The sequence below is a fragment of the Seriola dumerili genome, unplaced genomic scaffold (genome assembly GCF_002260705.1).
Source record: "Seriola dumerili isolate Sdu_G_001 unplaced genomic scaffold, Sdu_1.0 BDQW01000108.1, whole genome shotgun sequence".
NCBI lineage: Eukaryota > Metazoa > Chordata > Actinopteri > Carangiformes > Carangidae > Seriola > Seriola dumerili.
The window spans coordinates 1,016,286-1,032,949 of NW_019174363.1; the positions used below are offsets into that span (position 1 = coordinate 1,016,286).

The 16,664-nt window shown below is 39.3% G+C and overlaps 1 protein-coding gene across 2 annotated transcripts in view; it reads left to right on the forward strand.

Annotated features, from left to right (window-relative positions):
• phf14 (PHD finger protein 14) overlaps positions 1-16,664 on the forward strand; it is a 94,047-nt gene that overhangs the window by 60,683 nt on the left and 16,700 nt on the right. For both annotated transcript variants that reach the window (XM_022746642.1, XM_022746643.1), the window contains exons 11-13: positions 2,681-2,776; positions 11,353-11,459; positions 11,636-11,767. In XM_022746642.1, the coding sequence (XP_022602363.1) occupies positions 2,681-2,776; positions 11,353-11,459; positions 11,636-11,767 (335 nt within the window). The remainder of the gene's footprint in view (positions 1-2,680; positions 2,777-11,352; positions 11,460-11,635; positions 11,768-16,664) is intronic.

Here is a 16,664-nt window from a genome sequence, read left to right on the forward strand (position 1 = left end):
ACGTGGGCGCTGGACAGGAAAATGTCAGCTTTGGTTTGAAATTAGCACTTGTGTTTCACTTTGCAGCATTAACAATACTGCTATATGTGTTCAGTTGAAAGATTAAGGCAAAGAATTTATTGTGACAATCTTTTTCTCCGAAATACAAAATCAATTGTGAATTTCAAGTAGCATTTGTTCTAGAGATGCACCGAATGGAATTTTCTTGGCCAATTCCAATTTTTTTTTTTTTTTTTTTTTAAAGTCTAAGCTGCCAGTACAGATTTTGACTGATTCTGATTTTCTTTCTACAATTGACAGCTATACAAACATTTTGTAACTTTTTTTTAACAGACAATTAATTGTATGTTCAAAATAAAACATTGACTAGGTGAAGAACTCTCTCTCTCGCTCTCAACGGCGGTAAATTTAGATCATGTGACTGCTTTCTGGTTACAAGTCTCAATTTTTTGGACTGCTCGTCGATGAAGGATGATTATTATTATTGATTGCCAGCCATCAAGCACAGGTGAGGTCAGTGGTGTGGGACTAGTTTTAGTTGCTTTGTCTTTGGCTTCTTGAAATTGGACATGTTCAATAGGCTGATGTTGTTTAAGTTCTGATTAAGTTATTCCGCATGTTCTCGGCTTACTTTGGCCTTACAGGCATTACACATTGCAAGCTTTGTGTCTTCTTCACGCTGACAGCATGTTGTTATTTATGTTGTTTTATGGAGACAAGCTGAACCTTTTTGGAATATGACCGCATGTTGTGTTCGTGTGTAGCTTGTCGTATGCTGTTATTTGTGTAAAGTGAACCATCGTGTGGAGCATGAGTGTAAATTTTACCAAACTGGAAATCTAAGACGGCCAGTCACTGATCATAGTCTAACATGCTGAAAACCAGCCTTTTCCAAACGCCAGCTGATCGAGTGTTGCATTTCTAATTTGGTGATATTGTCATTTTGTCAATGAATTAACTGGTCATCCATTCTCATTCTCCTAGAATCCATTATTAATTGGTATCAGGTGGTTATTATGTCAGCTTTTATGGGCAGTGTTGAGCTTAGCTTGTAAAACACCTTCACTAAAACCTGAATCCTGAGCCAGTACCTCTCATCTCTCCTCAAAAGTGACCTCTGTGTAGAGGCTGCTGCTCCATCTGTCAACATGAGTAAGGGAATACAACGGCAGAGTAAAAGTCACAAGAGTTAATGTTGCGTTCAGTCTTCTGCCGTGCGTGTTAAGAGTTATTAATGGAGTGTGTGTTGCTAATTGCACTGCTCAAGTTGCTGTTACCGTACATGACTTTGGCCTTGGTGAAAATGTCATTACAAGTCTAGCTATGACTGATATATAGTAGTAGAGCCCAGTGCAAGGTTCACTCATGACACAAGGCTCAACTCCTGCACATCATAGGAAGTGTTAACATTAAACTTACACTGACTGCAAAACTGGTTCAGAGGTTCACCTCATCCATTATAACTGTGTATATTATAACATTTATTAGGCTTTTTTTTTATAGCCACCAAGGGTCAGAGTTTATACTCTAAATTTGACCCTTCCCACTACTTTTATATCCTTTGACCGTGAGCTAATTAAATCAAAGTCTTACAAAAAACGAGAGGGGTCTCTATTTCTCCACTACTGTTTGGCAACTCAAGAAAACGTAAGTGAGCTATAGAAAGGTGAAGTGAAAGCACAGTTTCAAAGTTCTGTTCCAGAATTGAGAAAAACCTCATTTAAAGGCATATTTACATTAATAATATAATAATTAATAATGTATAATAATTTAAATGAAAAAAAAGAATACAGCCCTCAGACACACACTTGCTCAACACTATATTTACTTGATTTGTCTAGACAGCAATAGTCAATTTAAAAAAAAACGTTTAATTCATTTATTTAATATTTCTGATGGTAACTATCTTCAACAAACACTATTTCAGCAATTTCCTACAAAACCTAAGACCGACTGTAGGTTGATGAAGGAATCTTCATTGTTCTGGAAAATGTTTAATTTGCTTTCTTTCCAAGAAGAAGACTGTGTCTTTGTGTTTAGCACTTAGCATAAAAGACTAGAAGTAATGGGAAACAGCCTGGCCCAGAGTTCAAACCCTCACCTACACACACTTCTGAAGATCAATATTTAATATGTCACTATCATTCGTTTGATCTGAACACAGCCAGAAATGTAAAAACCTGATAACTTCACTGTAGAGACACACAGTCACTGCAGCCAGCTGCCAAGAAATAGTTCTGGCACAGAACCCTTCCTTAAACCACATATTATTGCCACATTCTCTGTCTGTGTGTGGATTAAGGAAGTGATAGACAACATGTTAATTAACGAGCTTTAGAGGTGTAACCTGCATTATCAACTTTGAACAGAACCCCGTCTTTATGCTTAGCTAGGCTAACCAGGTCAAGACTGGGCTCTGTAACACACAGACATGAGAATGATATATATTATTCAACTCACTCTGCAAAGAAAGCAAATACGTAACTCAGATGTGAATTCAACTTTTCTTCTGTGAGAAGAATGGTTTCTTTCTTCTTCTCTGGTTTTGAAAGAAGGAAATCTACTTGTAAGGTAGATAAATTCCACTTTTTGAATATTTGATTGTGTGTGTGTACTTGTCTACTAATGGGTTGAAACAGTCTTGTCCTTGCTATGATTTGTCTCTTCTCTCTGACTGCAGCTCTGTGAGTCTCTGGAGGAGCTGTTGAATGTGAATGGGGAGCTGCGGAGTGAAGGCCAGGCCATGTGGACTCTGCTGGGGGGCATCCTGGGCCAGGTAAGACCACAATCTCTGCCACTTCACACCTTCTCCTATTACCTCCAACCACTATGCTCTTCATGCACAGATTACTTGTTGTGAAAGTTGTAGTTTTCCTTTTTTAGCTTCTTTAGCAATGATGTGTGATGGAGAACTTTCCAAATTGCAAGTAGCAAGCGACATGGCCTGTAATAACCCTGCTGCAGAGTCCTACATCGGTCAACTTTTGCAAATCTGCTTGGTACCAGAACCAAACTTACTTGCAAATATCTCTAAATCAAGTCTGAACTGACCTGACCCATTCATACTAGTTCCTTGAGCCCTACCTGTAACGTTAAACACAGAGGCTACACAGTCACTGACTTTAATACTCACCAGATTGCATTGAAGTAGGGCTTGTATGATGGCCGGTCTGAAGTTATGTGATGTACTGTCACAACACTCGCTCAGTCAGCTCCCACTTGTCGCTGATGTGAAGTCACACAAAGATAACCAATTATAAGGTAATCATGTGTCCACATATTCAAAGTGATTGTCTGTTGCTTTCACTCAGCTGCATTCTCAGTTCTGGAATGATTAGTTGAGGGGTGAGAAGTTGTGTCTGAGGCATTCACAATGAAAAAGTCATGGTGGCTAATTAGGGCTGATTTAAAAAAAAATAAAAAATAAAAATAAATAAAACAATAAAAAAATGGGCCTATAATTTATTGTGTATTCTGTTTTCTTTTTTGTTGCCCACCCACATTTAGTTCATTTTTACCTGTGAATTAATATAAACATACATTTTATGCTTTACAAATGATTTTTGTGGGTTCCATGTGAGGAGCAGAGCAGGACTCTCCTGTTTATGGAAATCCTTTCATTTTGCAATTGATTGACCTTTTCCATGAAGTCAGACCTCACTGTCAAGGTATAAGCTGTCTCCCACTTCTCGTTCCTGTATATACTGTAGTAGTAGTACAACTGAAACAGTCAACTCAAATAGTATTCGAGAGCAAACCTAAATCTAAAAATATCCAGTCACATCTCCCGTCTCCACAGTTTAAAAAAGATGATGGAACTAAGGTCAGAGTGTCGTGTACTCCCACAACCAACCAGTCGTTTAACAGGAAGTGGACCTCAGAGAGAAAATAATAGCCAGTTCATCTGCAGACAAACCATTTACAAAAGGTATTTTAGCTTCTGGATCAGGGGTCTCAAATTACTGACTCACAGGTACTTTGTATGTTTGTTTGTTTGTTTTTCTCCATTTTGATTATTTCCCAGTGTTTTTATTTTATAGTAATCATTTAAAGAGGCAGTAGACTACTTTCCCTCTAGAGTTTTCTATTGATGATATTAATGTTGGTGCAGCTGTCTCAAAGCAGAATATAATATGTTTCACTACTGCTCATTTTAGAAAGGTCATCGCCTGTTTATATTAAATGGATAATGAATCGCGGTGTTAGCAACATGGCTACTGTCCAAAGCAAGAAACAACAAGACTCCCAGTTTGAACTGGAAACCCTGATCTCAGTGTTGTGATAAAGGAATAGTGAACCTGGTTGTATTAATAAGTTGGCAGGTTTTGTTACTTACTGATCTAGTAGACATAAGTTTTGAACCCTCTCACATCCCTGAGCTCTATCCATAGTTGGACTGACCAGAGAAACTACCTGGACAAAGCCCTGTAATCAGCGCATCTGTAAAAAAAAGAAAAAAAAATCATTAAATCAGTCCCAGCAGACAAGTCCAGGACTGAATTTCTGTCTCAGTCCAACCGTGACTCTCTCTTTCATTTAAATGCCCTTCTGCCATTGCATTATGCAATCATTTACTTCATTTACTTCATGATGATAAGTTAAAATTAACAGTTGTATATTGTGTCTTTAATATTTTAGCAAGGATGGGAAATCCATCCATCCATTATCTATACCACTTATCCTTATAGGGTCGCAGGGGGGCTGGAGCCAATCCCAGCTGACATTGGGTGAGGGCGGTGGTATACCCCAGGACAGGTCACCAGTCCGTCACAGGGCCGACACACAGATACAAACAACCATCCACGCTCACATTCACACCTATGGGCACTTTAGAGTCACCAATTAACCTGTTGTGCATGTTTTTGGACTGTGGGAGGAAGCCAGAGTACCCGGAGAGAACCCACGCAGGCACAGAGAGAAAGGCCCCATGCCTGCATTTTGAACCCAGAACCTTCTTGGTGTGAGGCGACAGCGCTAACCACTGCATCACCGTACCGCCCTAGGACAGAAAAGTTGAGTGTAAAAATTGGCTATTGATTTCACATTTAACATTTAACTAAATACAAATGTTCAACGTGTTGATACCTGACCCTAAAATCTTTCTTTCTAATCCTGAAAAAAAATATTTACCTTGAGGACATCTACAACAACACATACATGCAAAAAACTGCATCACTTTATCTCTTTTCACAATAAAATTTTCTACTTCCTGTAAAAAGTGTTTATAACTTAACAAACTCAGTCTTTGAAAAACTATATGCATGCAAAATTGGCATGCATTCCCAGTACTGAATTAAAGCCTTATGACCTCACTTTGTAAATAAACACATAGAACAGAAATATAACTTAACATTAACTCAATGCAAGTCTAACATATGACAGATAATTTTAGTTGTTAATACAAAACCCACTGCCCTTCACTGAGTGACTTAAGTAACTGGAGAGCTGAAGCCCCCTTTTTGGTGAGGCAGTCCGCGAGTTGTTCTTTTGTCTTGTACCAAAGAACTCGCTCTTTCTCACCCTTTTGTTTTGGAGTTCTTTGATGCTGCTTATCTCAAGACTGAGTCTTTTTTCAGTGACTGACTTTGGTGACTTAAGTGCGTCAGCCAGCGAGTGATGGTCTGTAAAACAGATTATTGGTGTATCATGTTCAACATCACCAGTGGTGAGCTCAGAGAAGAGTGTAGACAGAAAGATGGCATTATCAATTCCATCTGACATTGCCAATGTCTTGCTTGCAAATGTGCTTCGCACAATCCTCTTGACTCTGTTTGACTGCAAAACTACTGTGTCCAAGGTCAAGAATGAACTTTGATCCTCAAGCAGTAGAATGATGATGATGAGGAGGTTGCTGTCAGAGCTGTGTGGTTGCCTGACTAATGAGAACAAAATCTTTTTTGTAGCTGTGTTGTAATGCAATGTAATACAATATATTATATTGTATATTTACAGGTGTTTGATTGTCCATAATATTCTTAGTCAACATTTTTTTGTCACTTATAAAACATTCACCTGTGTATTCACCTCAGACAGTAGAGAATGCAACAAACTCTGACCTTCTATGGGAAATTATTAAAGACTGTCGTGACTCCTTTAGGGTTTCGTGTATAAATGTAGCAGCTAAATCCCTAAAAAGCCTTATTAAAAGAACAGTTGTTGAGAGTATGAGCCATGTAGATAAATGGTCAAATGATGTTAATATGGTGGCGAGGCAGCAGAATGGACAGGAATGAGAAGGAAACTGGCAGTGAATCTGCAATGACCACCATAAATCACCTAATTATGAACATGCACGCTTTAAGTAGCAACATCAGTCACAGCACCACATGCTTTTGTGCCATCTATCTGCCATATTTTCATCTTCTAGTTGTCATCCTGCCTGTGCACTTGCAGAAATTATTGATGTCCCCAACTAAGACGCTCATCCCTCTTCCAGTACACAGTCAGTGTTTTTGTTCCTGATGCTCTAGAAGTTTAGCTCTCCTGGCAACTTAACAAAAAAAAGTCAGAAGATATTTTCCACCAGCCTCTATAAAACACTTTGAGGCTCAAACAGATACCAGGGGAGAGATATTATAATAGGCAATTCAGTAATAGGCTTTAGTATCGATCAACAGAATAATAATTATGAAATAGACCTTTAAGCAGATATACTGGAGTTCAGCCATCTGATGGTGAACTGAAGGCACCCTGAGGGCATTGAGGAGCCAAGAGGCCAAGACCATCACTGACTGAGGCTTAAGACAGGACATTTGTTTGTGTGGTTGCCTCCTACGTACAGCATTTGCTCTAGTCTTGGAGAGATCTCCGTTTCATTATCTTTGGCGACACCTGTGGCGACACGTGTTAATTGCCGCTTTTTTAACCACACTTAGGAATTCCGTCGTCTGGGAATTCTAGTTTAATTTATCCAAAAAGAACATCAGAAAACAGTGAAGAATGCCTTTCATAATGTTCCAGAGCCCATGATGACATCTTCAAACACAGGCATTCCACCTATAGTGATAGGAAATTTAGAGTAATTTTAACATGTTGAAATCTGAAAATACCACATGCTTTGCACCTTGAAAAATGCCTAAAACATTGATCAAAATGGTTGATGGTTGTTCTGTCGATTATCAGGCTGTTTTTTCTCTATTTAGTTGGAAATCTTTGAGCTGTCAGTTGTTGCAAAGAAAAGGCTGATATTTGTTGGAGACTCTTAATAGTAAAACAACAACAACAGGACTTCCTTCAGTGTTAGTAAACCATATCTCAGATAAAGGTAGAGACTGAGCAAATGCCACTGTTTTTTTAATTTTAGAAATGCCTCTTGAAACAATGTCACATGATTACAAGAATAAAAGATTACATTTCTGTCTACATTGAAACATAATGATTAAGACATTCAGTTGAAAACACATTTTTTTATTGACTGCCAACAGAGGAGCTAGTTGCTCCGGGCACAAAAACAGTCAAACTAATTGAGACCAAAGACTGTAGAAGGCAAATCCTGAGGCCAAGACCAAGACAAATCAAGGTCAAAACACACCTGAGACTAAGAAAAGTCTGAGATAATAGATTGTTTGCGTACATACTTTGTCTTTTTAATAATGGCTGCCATTATTGCTGCTAGCCACATGCGTCGTCAGAAGGCAGTGGAGAGATTTTTGTACCGTAGAATTTGATATTAGATCTGAGAGCTTGAGATAGAAGAGCCTCTAGGACCCAGTAGTTATGAAGGAGCCTTCTTCTTTGTTCACAAGTGTCTTCAAGTGATATTTTGTGCCACAGCTTAGTGATTCATGATTTTACTATATTGAATATGATGAAATTGCTCTCAGCCAGAGAAAGTGCCCAGTTTGCTCCTGCACTGTTACATTTCGATGCCTTTTCCCTGAGGTCACAGCAGTGTGGTAAGAAACCAGAAAGCTTAAAGTTCGTCTATGCACCTGACTGCTTCCACCCACTATTTATAAAATATACCTTTAAACTTCTTCATCTGTCTGATAAAGCATGTTAACAATGTTGAAACTGCTCCATATCAGCAGCTGAGATAATTTTTCTCGTAGTTGGATGCAGGCAGACTGTGATCCAGGTGGGGGGAGATAACCTCAGCAGCCCCTTGTGCTTTGGTCGCCCTGTCCCCCCATCTATCAGGCCTCCCTGCAGGGACGCTTCCCCTGTGCTACAGGCAGAGTAAGCATGCTCAGATTAAAGCTTCCCTAGGGAAAACTTTGTCTATTTAGTGACAGACTTGGTCCTTACAAGATAAGTTTTCTAATTAACCTGAGTGGCAGCAATGCACCTGAGATGCAGGGAGAATAAACTGGCTATCTCCTGCTGCTTCTTACCTGCCACATACAACAGGTTCCCTTCTCAACTCTCCTCACTACTCTGCTGTAAGGGAACTTTGCAGCTCTACTTTGGCTAATGCTTTATTTGACAGTCCAAACTCTCAGGTAACAGATATTCAATAATTGTCACTTGACTCTTTCTTGCGTCTTTATACAGACAACCCCAACTTAGTAACCCCAACTCTGACCTTTGCAACACTGTGGTGTAATTAGTTTATTAAGACTGCATGAAGTTTGTTCTTACAGCAACATGAACTCCTCCTAAACCTGGTTGGATGAGCAGTTATTGATTCTTCCCTTTTACTTTCAAAACAATGGCATCCGTTTCTGTATTGTTTCTCCCAAGCTATCCATCCAAATCAGTTATATTTGAGGCAAACATTTGGCCATGCAGTTCACAGAATCCTGCTTTAGTTATATGTGACTCCAAATTTAAATGTTCACATTACGCAAGTTACCCAACTTACTTTTGTATTTTATTACTTTCCCACTAGTTCAACTAGTGCAGTTGACTGCACAGGTTCTTGTAAGTCAACTTAAGAATTAATAAATATTATATTGACATACACTGGCTTCAGAAAGCATTCAGACTGTTTCACTTTTTGCATGCTTTATTGTGTTGTAGATTTAATTTAAATTCAAAGAAATTAACTTCATCAGTCTACACAGTCTACTCACACCTGTGTGTCACACTGCATATCATGACAAAAACTAAGCCATGAAGTCCAAGGAACTCTCTGTAGACCTCTGTGATAAAACTGTGGCAAGACATGGATCAGGCCAAATGCATAAAACCATGTCTAAGGTAGCCAAACACAGAGAGGTCTTTTAAAGGGGACCTTTTATGCTCTTCCAGAGTTTTCCCTTACTTATGGTGTGTTATATTGGTTTTTGTGCATGTACATGGTCTACAGAGTCATAAGGATCAAAGTTTACATCAAAGGGAGAAACTCTGTCAGGGTAAAAACACAATTTACTCCTTTGTATGAAACGTCTTGTTGGGGCTCCAGACATTACTTCCTGGTCCTTTTGACATCAATACTTCTCTTGGTGCTGCCCACCTGCAAGCTTGGCACGTCCCCACACAAGGCCCAGCACATAACTACTTATAATAAAGACTTTTCTTAAATATTTCTAGCCATGGCGAAAAGACACATGTTTTGAATTGCCTGGAGAAATCAACTTCATTTTTCCACGGTTCTCCACTGCTCCAAACATTATAGTGCAAACTGAACTTCAAGGAGGACTGCTTCAGAAACTACGTTAGACATTTCATTTTCACAACGGTTATTTCTGTAGTTCACACTTAATGTAATTCACACTTAATGTGGCCGAACAGGGGACTCACAGCCTGTCAGTCTGCATTGTTATTGTGGTTCTGTGATGTTAATCATGTTACCACGACCTGATCACGTTAGTAAGAAGCAGCAGCAAAGATAAATGCTTAAACGTTTGTCGGTATTGACATGTTATATCTTGTTAGCTTGGATTAATTATCCATAATTTAACCGCTGAGTTCATTTTTCATTAACTATGCGCACAAATGTTTAATTAATTCAGATTTACCGGCATGTAAACGAGCAGGAGGTGAAGCCGTGGAGACTCTACCTGTTGACCGTCTGTCTGTTCCTCCATTCTTTATATTACTTTAGTCCGGAAGTGTCCACACATAAAAAATCAAAAGGGTTTCTCAGAAAAGTATTCAAAGTTATGAATACTGTCATCTGAAGTCAAGCAGACTGTCCAGCATCTTGATTCACAGTGCTCTTCATATTTCTCCCTCCTTCCTGCTGCAGGACAGTGGGTATGCTTGTTTTTCTGCTCCAGTCCAGCTCGTGAAGGTGGATTGGGTCTGTCACCTTCTGGTTCAGGATCGGACTCTTGCTCAAAGCGATAAGGCAGAACAGAAGCCGCCACAACCGTTTGTTTACACAAGACATGCGGAATGTGACATTGCCATGGTAGTTGCCTTCAGAGGGAGGAGCGGAGCCTTAAAGAGCCCTGAGCTCTAACAGAGTGTTTCAGACAGAGGATGAAGCGAGTACAGTATAAAATGTACAGAAAAGAAAAATGTCTTTTCAGAACATTAAAGCATGTAAAACTGTTTTAGTCGACACCAAGAATGAAATGATGAACACTAAAAATGGCCATAATAGGTGCTCTTTAAGAAAAACAATGAAGTCACATCTAAAGGAAAGTTAAAGCTAACAGGAAGCACCTGGCCCTAGTTTGGAGAGCCACAGCAAGTCATTATGGGTTATTGAGTGTAGGTTGATGGGAAAAATTGCAATTTATCCATTTGCAGTTAAATTTACTAATTAAAAGGAAAAGCATTTAGGAAAAACCAATATAAAGTGTCTTAGTAGGGTGTTGGAGGGTAATCCATTCTTCATAAAGATATTCCCTCATTTAGATTAGATTAGATTAGATTAGATTAACTTTATTAATCCCACAACTGGGAAATTCATTTACCACAGCAGATTTGGTGTTTAGATGATGGTGGTGGAGAGCACTGTCTAACATATTGGTCCAACCTCTCCCATAAGTTTTCAATTGGGTTTAGATCAGGTGACTGTGACCAGCATGTGATTCTCACATCATTTCATATTCATCAACCCATTCAGTGACCCCTGTGTTCTGTGTGGAAGTATCTGCATTTTCTGTTTCTCCTCTCATCAAAGTGAACAAACAATCAGGCTACAACGGTGGGGATGAATGGGATTTTATTTTAACCTACCCAGAGCACTGAGAAATGACGCTTAAAAAAGTCAACAGCAACTTGTCATTCCAGAAACAGTGTTGTTGTTACTCTACAGGCCGTACAATGACAGTTGTCATTAGAAATCTATTCTATAAAATAAAAATATTCATATGAAAACGTTTAACTTTTAGTAACTTTGGAATAACCCACTGGCCATGCTGTCCACACTACCAGTGCCACTGAAAGACAAGCTGCTGTTCATGCCTGTTACATGAAAATATTGATGAAACATTTCCCCTATTTTTGTTTTGGTAGAAACTAAATACTCCAGCTGTTCTGAAAGCCCCAAAAGAGAGGAAGCCTAGCAAGAAGGAGGGAGGAACCCCAGGCAAGTCATCCAGCCTGCCAGCAATCCTCTACAGGTGAACATACAGTGTATAGAGAGATGACGATCAAATGATAAAGTAATGATGATGCAGCACTGAAACAAATATTTTTTTTTCATTTTGTCCTTCCTGCTAGAGTTCCAAAATAATGACTAATAATGTCAAAAAACAGCATGTTCTCACACATGATTTCACCTGATTTGTTCCTGCAGCTGTGGCATCTGTAAGAAGAACCAGGACCAACATCTGCTGGTGTTGTGTGACACCTGCAAACTGTACTACCACCTGGGCTGCCTGGAGCCACCACTAACACGCATGCCTAAGAAGACTAAGAACAGCTACTGGTGAGAAACATGGGAAAACAAGTGGAATGGGAGGAGATGGAGATGTGCATGGGGAATATGTTTGTTTAAGGATTTGTGAAGAAATACATGTGAAATAACACTGTCTGTAGACTTTGTGACCTTAAAGCTGTCCACATAAAACGATGTAGTAATGACGATGAAGTAAAGTTTTCTTAGTTCTGTATATTTGGAATCATACAGGCCAGAAAACCACTGTAAGCTTGAGGTAACAACAGCATAAGCAGGCTGTGCAGGGAGCCATTAGTGAAGGTGTTAGGGAAAATTCTTATCATCGGTGGTGAGGAAAGAGCGCTGGAGTCCAGAATCTCTTATGCTTAAAGCTTGAACGAGGAGAAAGGAGGATTCATCAATACAGGCTTCTGTGCATGATGCATGTCACCTCAAATCTCAAGCAGAAACCCCTGGGAATAGTCTTTATACACAGAGAGATTACTATAGATAGCTTACACTCCATAATTGGTCAAATATCTAGAAGAAGAGGGATTTGTGAATAAACTATTGGTTCATTAACCATAAACAAGGAAACAAGACTATATACGCACAAGTGCTGATTCTTAGAACACCCAGCCACTTGTTACTGACCATCCAAGGTCTGCTGTTATCAATCGTGGCACCAACAGTATCAGCAAACCAACAGCTGTGTCTGGAGGAGCAGCCTGAGCGTGTGCCTGTAAGATTTAATGCAGTAGCTGTGGCACAGAGATCTAAGGCCTCACACTGACCTTTCACTGTGAGTCAGTCATTCATTAGGTTGACAAGAGAAAATTCCCTCAGAGAAGGTTGAACAGTTTAAGATTCCTCAGAAGGAACACTTGCATATCAGTGTTGGTCCTGACTGTCTGTGGTCACGTTCTCATGAACACAATATCTCAGTAATGCTTCGAGGAAATGTCTTCAAATTAGGTTTAAATGTTCACCTGGACTGTAGGATGAAATTATTAGATTTTGGTGCTCAAAGGTCAAAGATCAAGGTCATTGTGACCTCACAAAACATATTGGTCTTATAAACACCTTCAGGGAGACTCAAAAGATTAGATTTTGGTGGTCAAAGGTCAAGGTCGTTGTGATCTCATAAAATACGTTTTTGGCCGAAACTGAAGAATTCATACAGTAATTATGCCCCTATGTCTCATTCCCCTCTCTGGTGCCTCTTTCCAGTTGAAATGAAGAAGAGATGATGCCATTGGTAAGCACAGAGGCCTTGAGATGAGTGTATATTAAACTAATCCAATCAATTAACTTTTTGCTAAACCAAAACATTCCAGTGTTGAGGGCATATGTTGCCACTCCACCATGTTGAATGTCTGTTTGGCGTGCAAAGAGATGGCAGGCATAGGAGAGGTGTTATCCTGAGTAGCCAGATGGTTAGCTACAATTATAGATAAAATCTTCCTGTTGCAGGAGGAATAAGCTATTAATGGCCTCAGATCAAGAAGGAGGAAGGTTTCCCTTCTCCAGGGCTTCATTACAAGTCTCTCGGAGTAATGGTACTAGTTCCTCAGAGTAAACCTTGTAAAACTTGGCTGTGGAGCAATCTAACCCTGGTGCTTATTTGAAGGTATTTGTTTGATAAGGATAGTCACAGTAGTAATGGGTGAGTCAAGATGTTTGAGCGGGTCCTCTGACAACTGTGGACAATTGAGATTTGACAGAAAGAAAGTAATGTCTTTTTTGTCCACCTCTCACTCAGAGGTGTGAAGTTGTACATAAAGCTCCATTTATCTCCTTATAGGAGATAAATCTTCCCTATAGGAATAGTGCTTTACGTCTTTGTGTTTATTGTATTTTGCTTGTAGTCTACCTCTCCCTTTTTGGGAGACATATTTTTTTTTCTTTTTTTAAAGCTTGACTCTGTATGTTTGATCTGTGTTTCAAGCTCCTGCAGTTTAACATAGTTTTCCTTCTTCTTAAATGAAGAGTATTGAATTATGTGAACTCTGAAATAGGCTTTTAAAGCCTCCCAAGTTACTTCTGCTGATGGAGCTGTTGGTAAGTTGGTCTCATCTATTTGAATTTTCTGTTCATGAAAAGAAAGAGAAAAGAAAAGAAAACAACTTCACTTGTCCATACACAAACATCCAGTAATGATCTTCTCATGCTTCCACCCTGTGAAGGCTCTGTAGAATCCTCAGTTAGAAATACAAGGGTGGTGCTAGACCAGCAGGAACATAAAAAGGAACAGGAGTAACTCCTCATCTTCAAGGGTGGTGATACTAAGGTTTAAAAACACAGTTAATCCAAAGTGCAAATCTCTAGTGCTTCAATTGGGAATTACACAACATTGTCTATAGCAGGGTTTCTTTTAAACAAGTAAATTGTTTTTTCTAATCCACTAGATAGCAGGCCAGAACATAATCAAAGGCTAATAAAAGAAATTGATTGATAAAATGCAACTGGAATTTACTTTGTTACTGTTCACATATTTAACGCTGTGGCCCACAGTCACAGATAGGGATGGCGATCTGGTAAAAAGATCATATGACAATCGTTTTGGGTAGAATCACAATCCATGATCTTGTTCATCACCTGCATTCTGTTTTCGCTCTGATTTTATTCTGAAAGCCGTGACCAGAACTTGTGATTCTTTTGGATGTTTGTCTGCCTGCCACTGCTCTTCACCCACAACGCTGTCTTCTGTTTACACAATGTGATACAACCAATCTTGCTTTTTGCTTAGTTCATATGGAGTAATCATTTGTAAAGTGCTGTTATTTATTTATGAGGTGCTATATGTAAGTGTTTTAATTTGAAAGTTCAGTCGCTGCTGACTAGCTAGCCCTGTCTACCCCTGCCTCGGGTTGTCCTGCCTGCAGCAGGTCTCTGGTCCGTGGGCAGTCTCTTAACTCCACCCTCTCGGACTGCAGCTGGTGACGGTGGTTCTTGTTCTGCTCAGGTGGTGAACTGGTTCATATGGAGCTACAACAAACTCACTGAGGCTGCAGAGCAGAACAAGGACTGCTGTCTCCAGCTGCAGTTAGCTAGCAGGCTAGCTGTTAAACAGTTAACATGGTCTGGTGATTGAACATTTAAAATTAAATATCTAAATTTAGAAACTTAACTTTAATGATGCGATCTGTATGATTCATCTGAAAAGTAGATTATTTGCCAAAGTAAGCTTGTCCACCCACAGTCATATATTATAGGTTGGACTGATTTACTGAACTTGTGTTATTTTTGTCATATTACACATCATATGTCCACTCCGTCAGAGGTTTGTCAAGCAAGCTACACAACCTTTGGAACTTCCTTTCAGAATGTTTAGAATAAAAGCTCACAATAGCTTGAAATAAAGCATTGCTGCAAAAGAAACCATAACTTTCTCGCACTTTTATTTTCTAAGCAAAATCGCTAAAGAGGAAGTGATTCTGTGGGTAACTGTTGCTGCTCAGATGGAGATCTGTTTTAGCAACAGAGATGTCATTGTGTGAATATGAACAGGAATTGCTTTTCATATTCATTCTTCATATTCATTCATATGAGCAGAATTTGTTTATTCATATTATTGGTGACATTTGAGCCTGGTTGGTGGCAGCAGGATTATCACATGGTGGATGGGGAGATGGTGGAAATGTCACAGTCTCGACTCTCAACTACTGTAGTTCCTTATTTAGAGAGGAGATCTTGTGGTGAAAAAGGACAAAGCCTTTTCTCTTTCTCTTGTAAACTGAATAAATGTGGAGGTGTATCTGGTGTTACATTTCAGGATGTGTTTGTGGGTGTATGCTACAGTCTGTCTGAGTGGAGTAATTGATTTGAAATTAGAATAAAACTGGACACCATCTTGAGGTGAGGCAAGGTGAAAAAAAAAAACCAGCCACACTGTCGCACTTGATAATGAGCATGGAGCTCTTTTGCTTTATTGGGTGAAAATTAAACCATTTGAATCATAAAGGTGTGAGGGTGCAGAGCCATAACTAATTACACAATTGTGCATGTACAGAGACAAAACAAACAAACAGAGAGGAGAGAAGCTGAATTTAAGGGCAGTGCCTTTCCCAGGTGTAATTTGACTTGATGCCAGTGTTAACTGATAGGGCTGTGTATCGTCTTGTCCAAATGGTGAAACAATTCCAGGGACTGAGGATGTTTATCTCTATCCCTAACCCTTTTTCTCTTCACCTTGTGGCTGAAATGTTCATTCAAAGTATACTGCTGGAGGTAGAGCGGGTCGTTCACTAATCAGAAGGTCGGTGGTTTGATTTCAACCAAATACCTACCAGCTCTATCGGAGTATTATGCACTTGGAATGGCACAGTCTTGTGGATTGAAGCCATGACCCCTCTAGAGTGAGAAGAAAAACATGATGCCTTCCATTCCTGATTTGTACCATCAGAAGTTGCTCTAAATTAATGAATCTCTTGGATAAAAGTCATAAAGACTCAAGCTGCTAATCCTAGTAATAACCTGTTATAACTTTATCATTTAAATCATCCCCCTTACATACCAAGAGGTGAATTTTACTTTCTTATTTGAAGTAATTAGACCAGACTGTACAGCATATTATCAGCTCTATTCCACAAATACACCTATTGCTTCGTTGTGGGAGTCACCTTATGCCGTTGTATGGAGTTATATTGTGAGGATAATAGACAAACATAAAATAACAAAATACTGCCATATCCAAGTCCCTTAGCTGTCATCCTGAACAGGACAGCCTTTCAAATAAAGAGGTGTAAATATTACCCTTTGCATGTAGGTTCACTAGTTAACAGTCCAAACTGTCTAATATCTTGCATTGTGTAGTAGCGGTAGTCTTCATATTTCCAGGTGTGTCCCCCAACAAACTTCTCAGCATCTGCTGGGGATTCAAGCTCACAAATTTTTGTCCATCAATTGTCAAATGAGGCTTTGCTAGGTACTCTATTCCAAGGCTAAT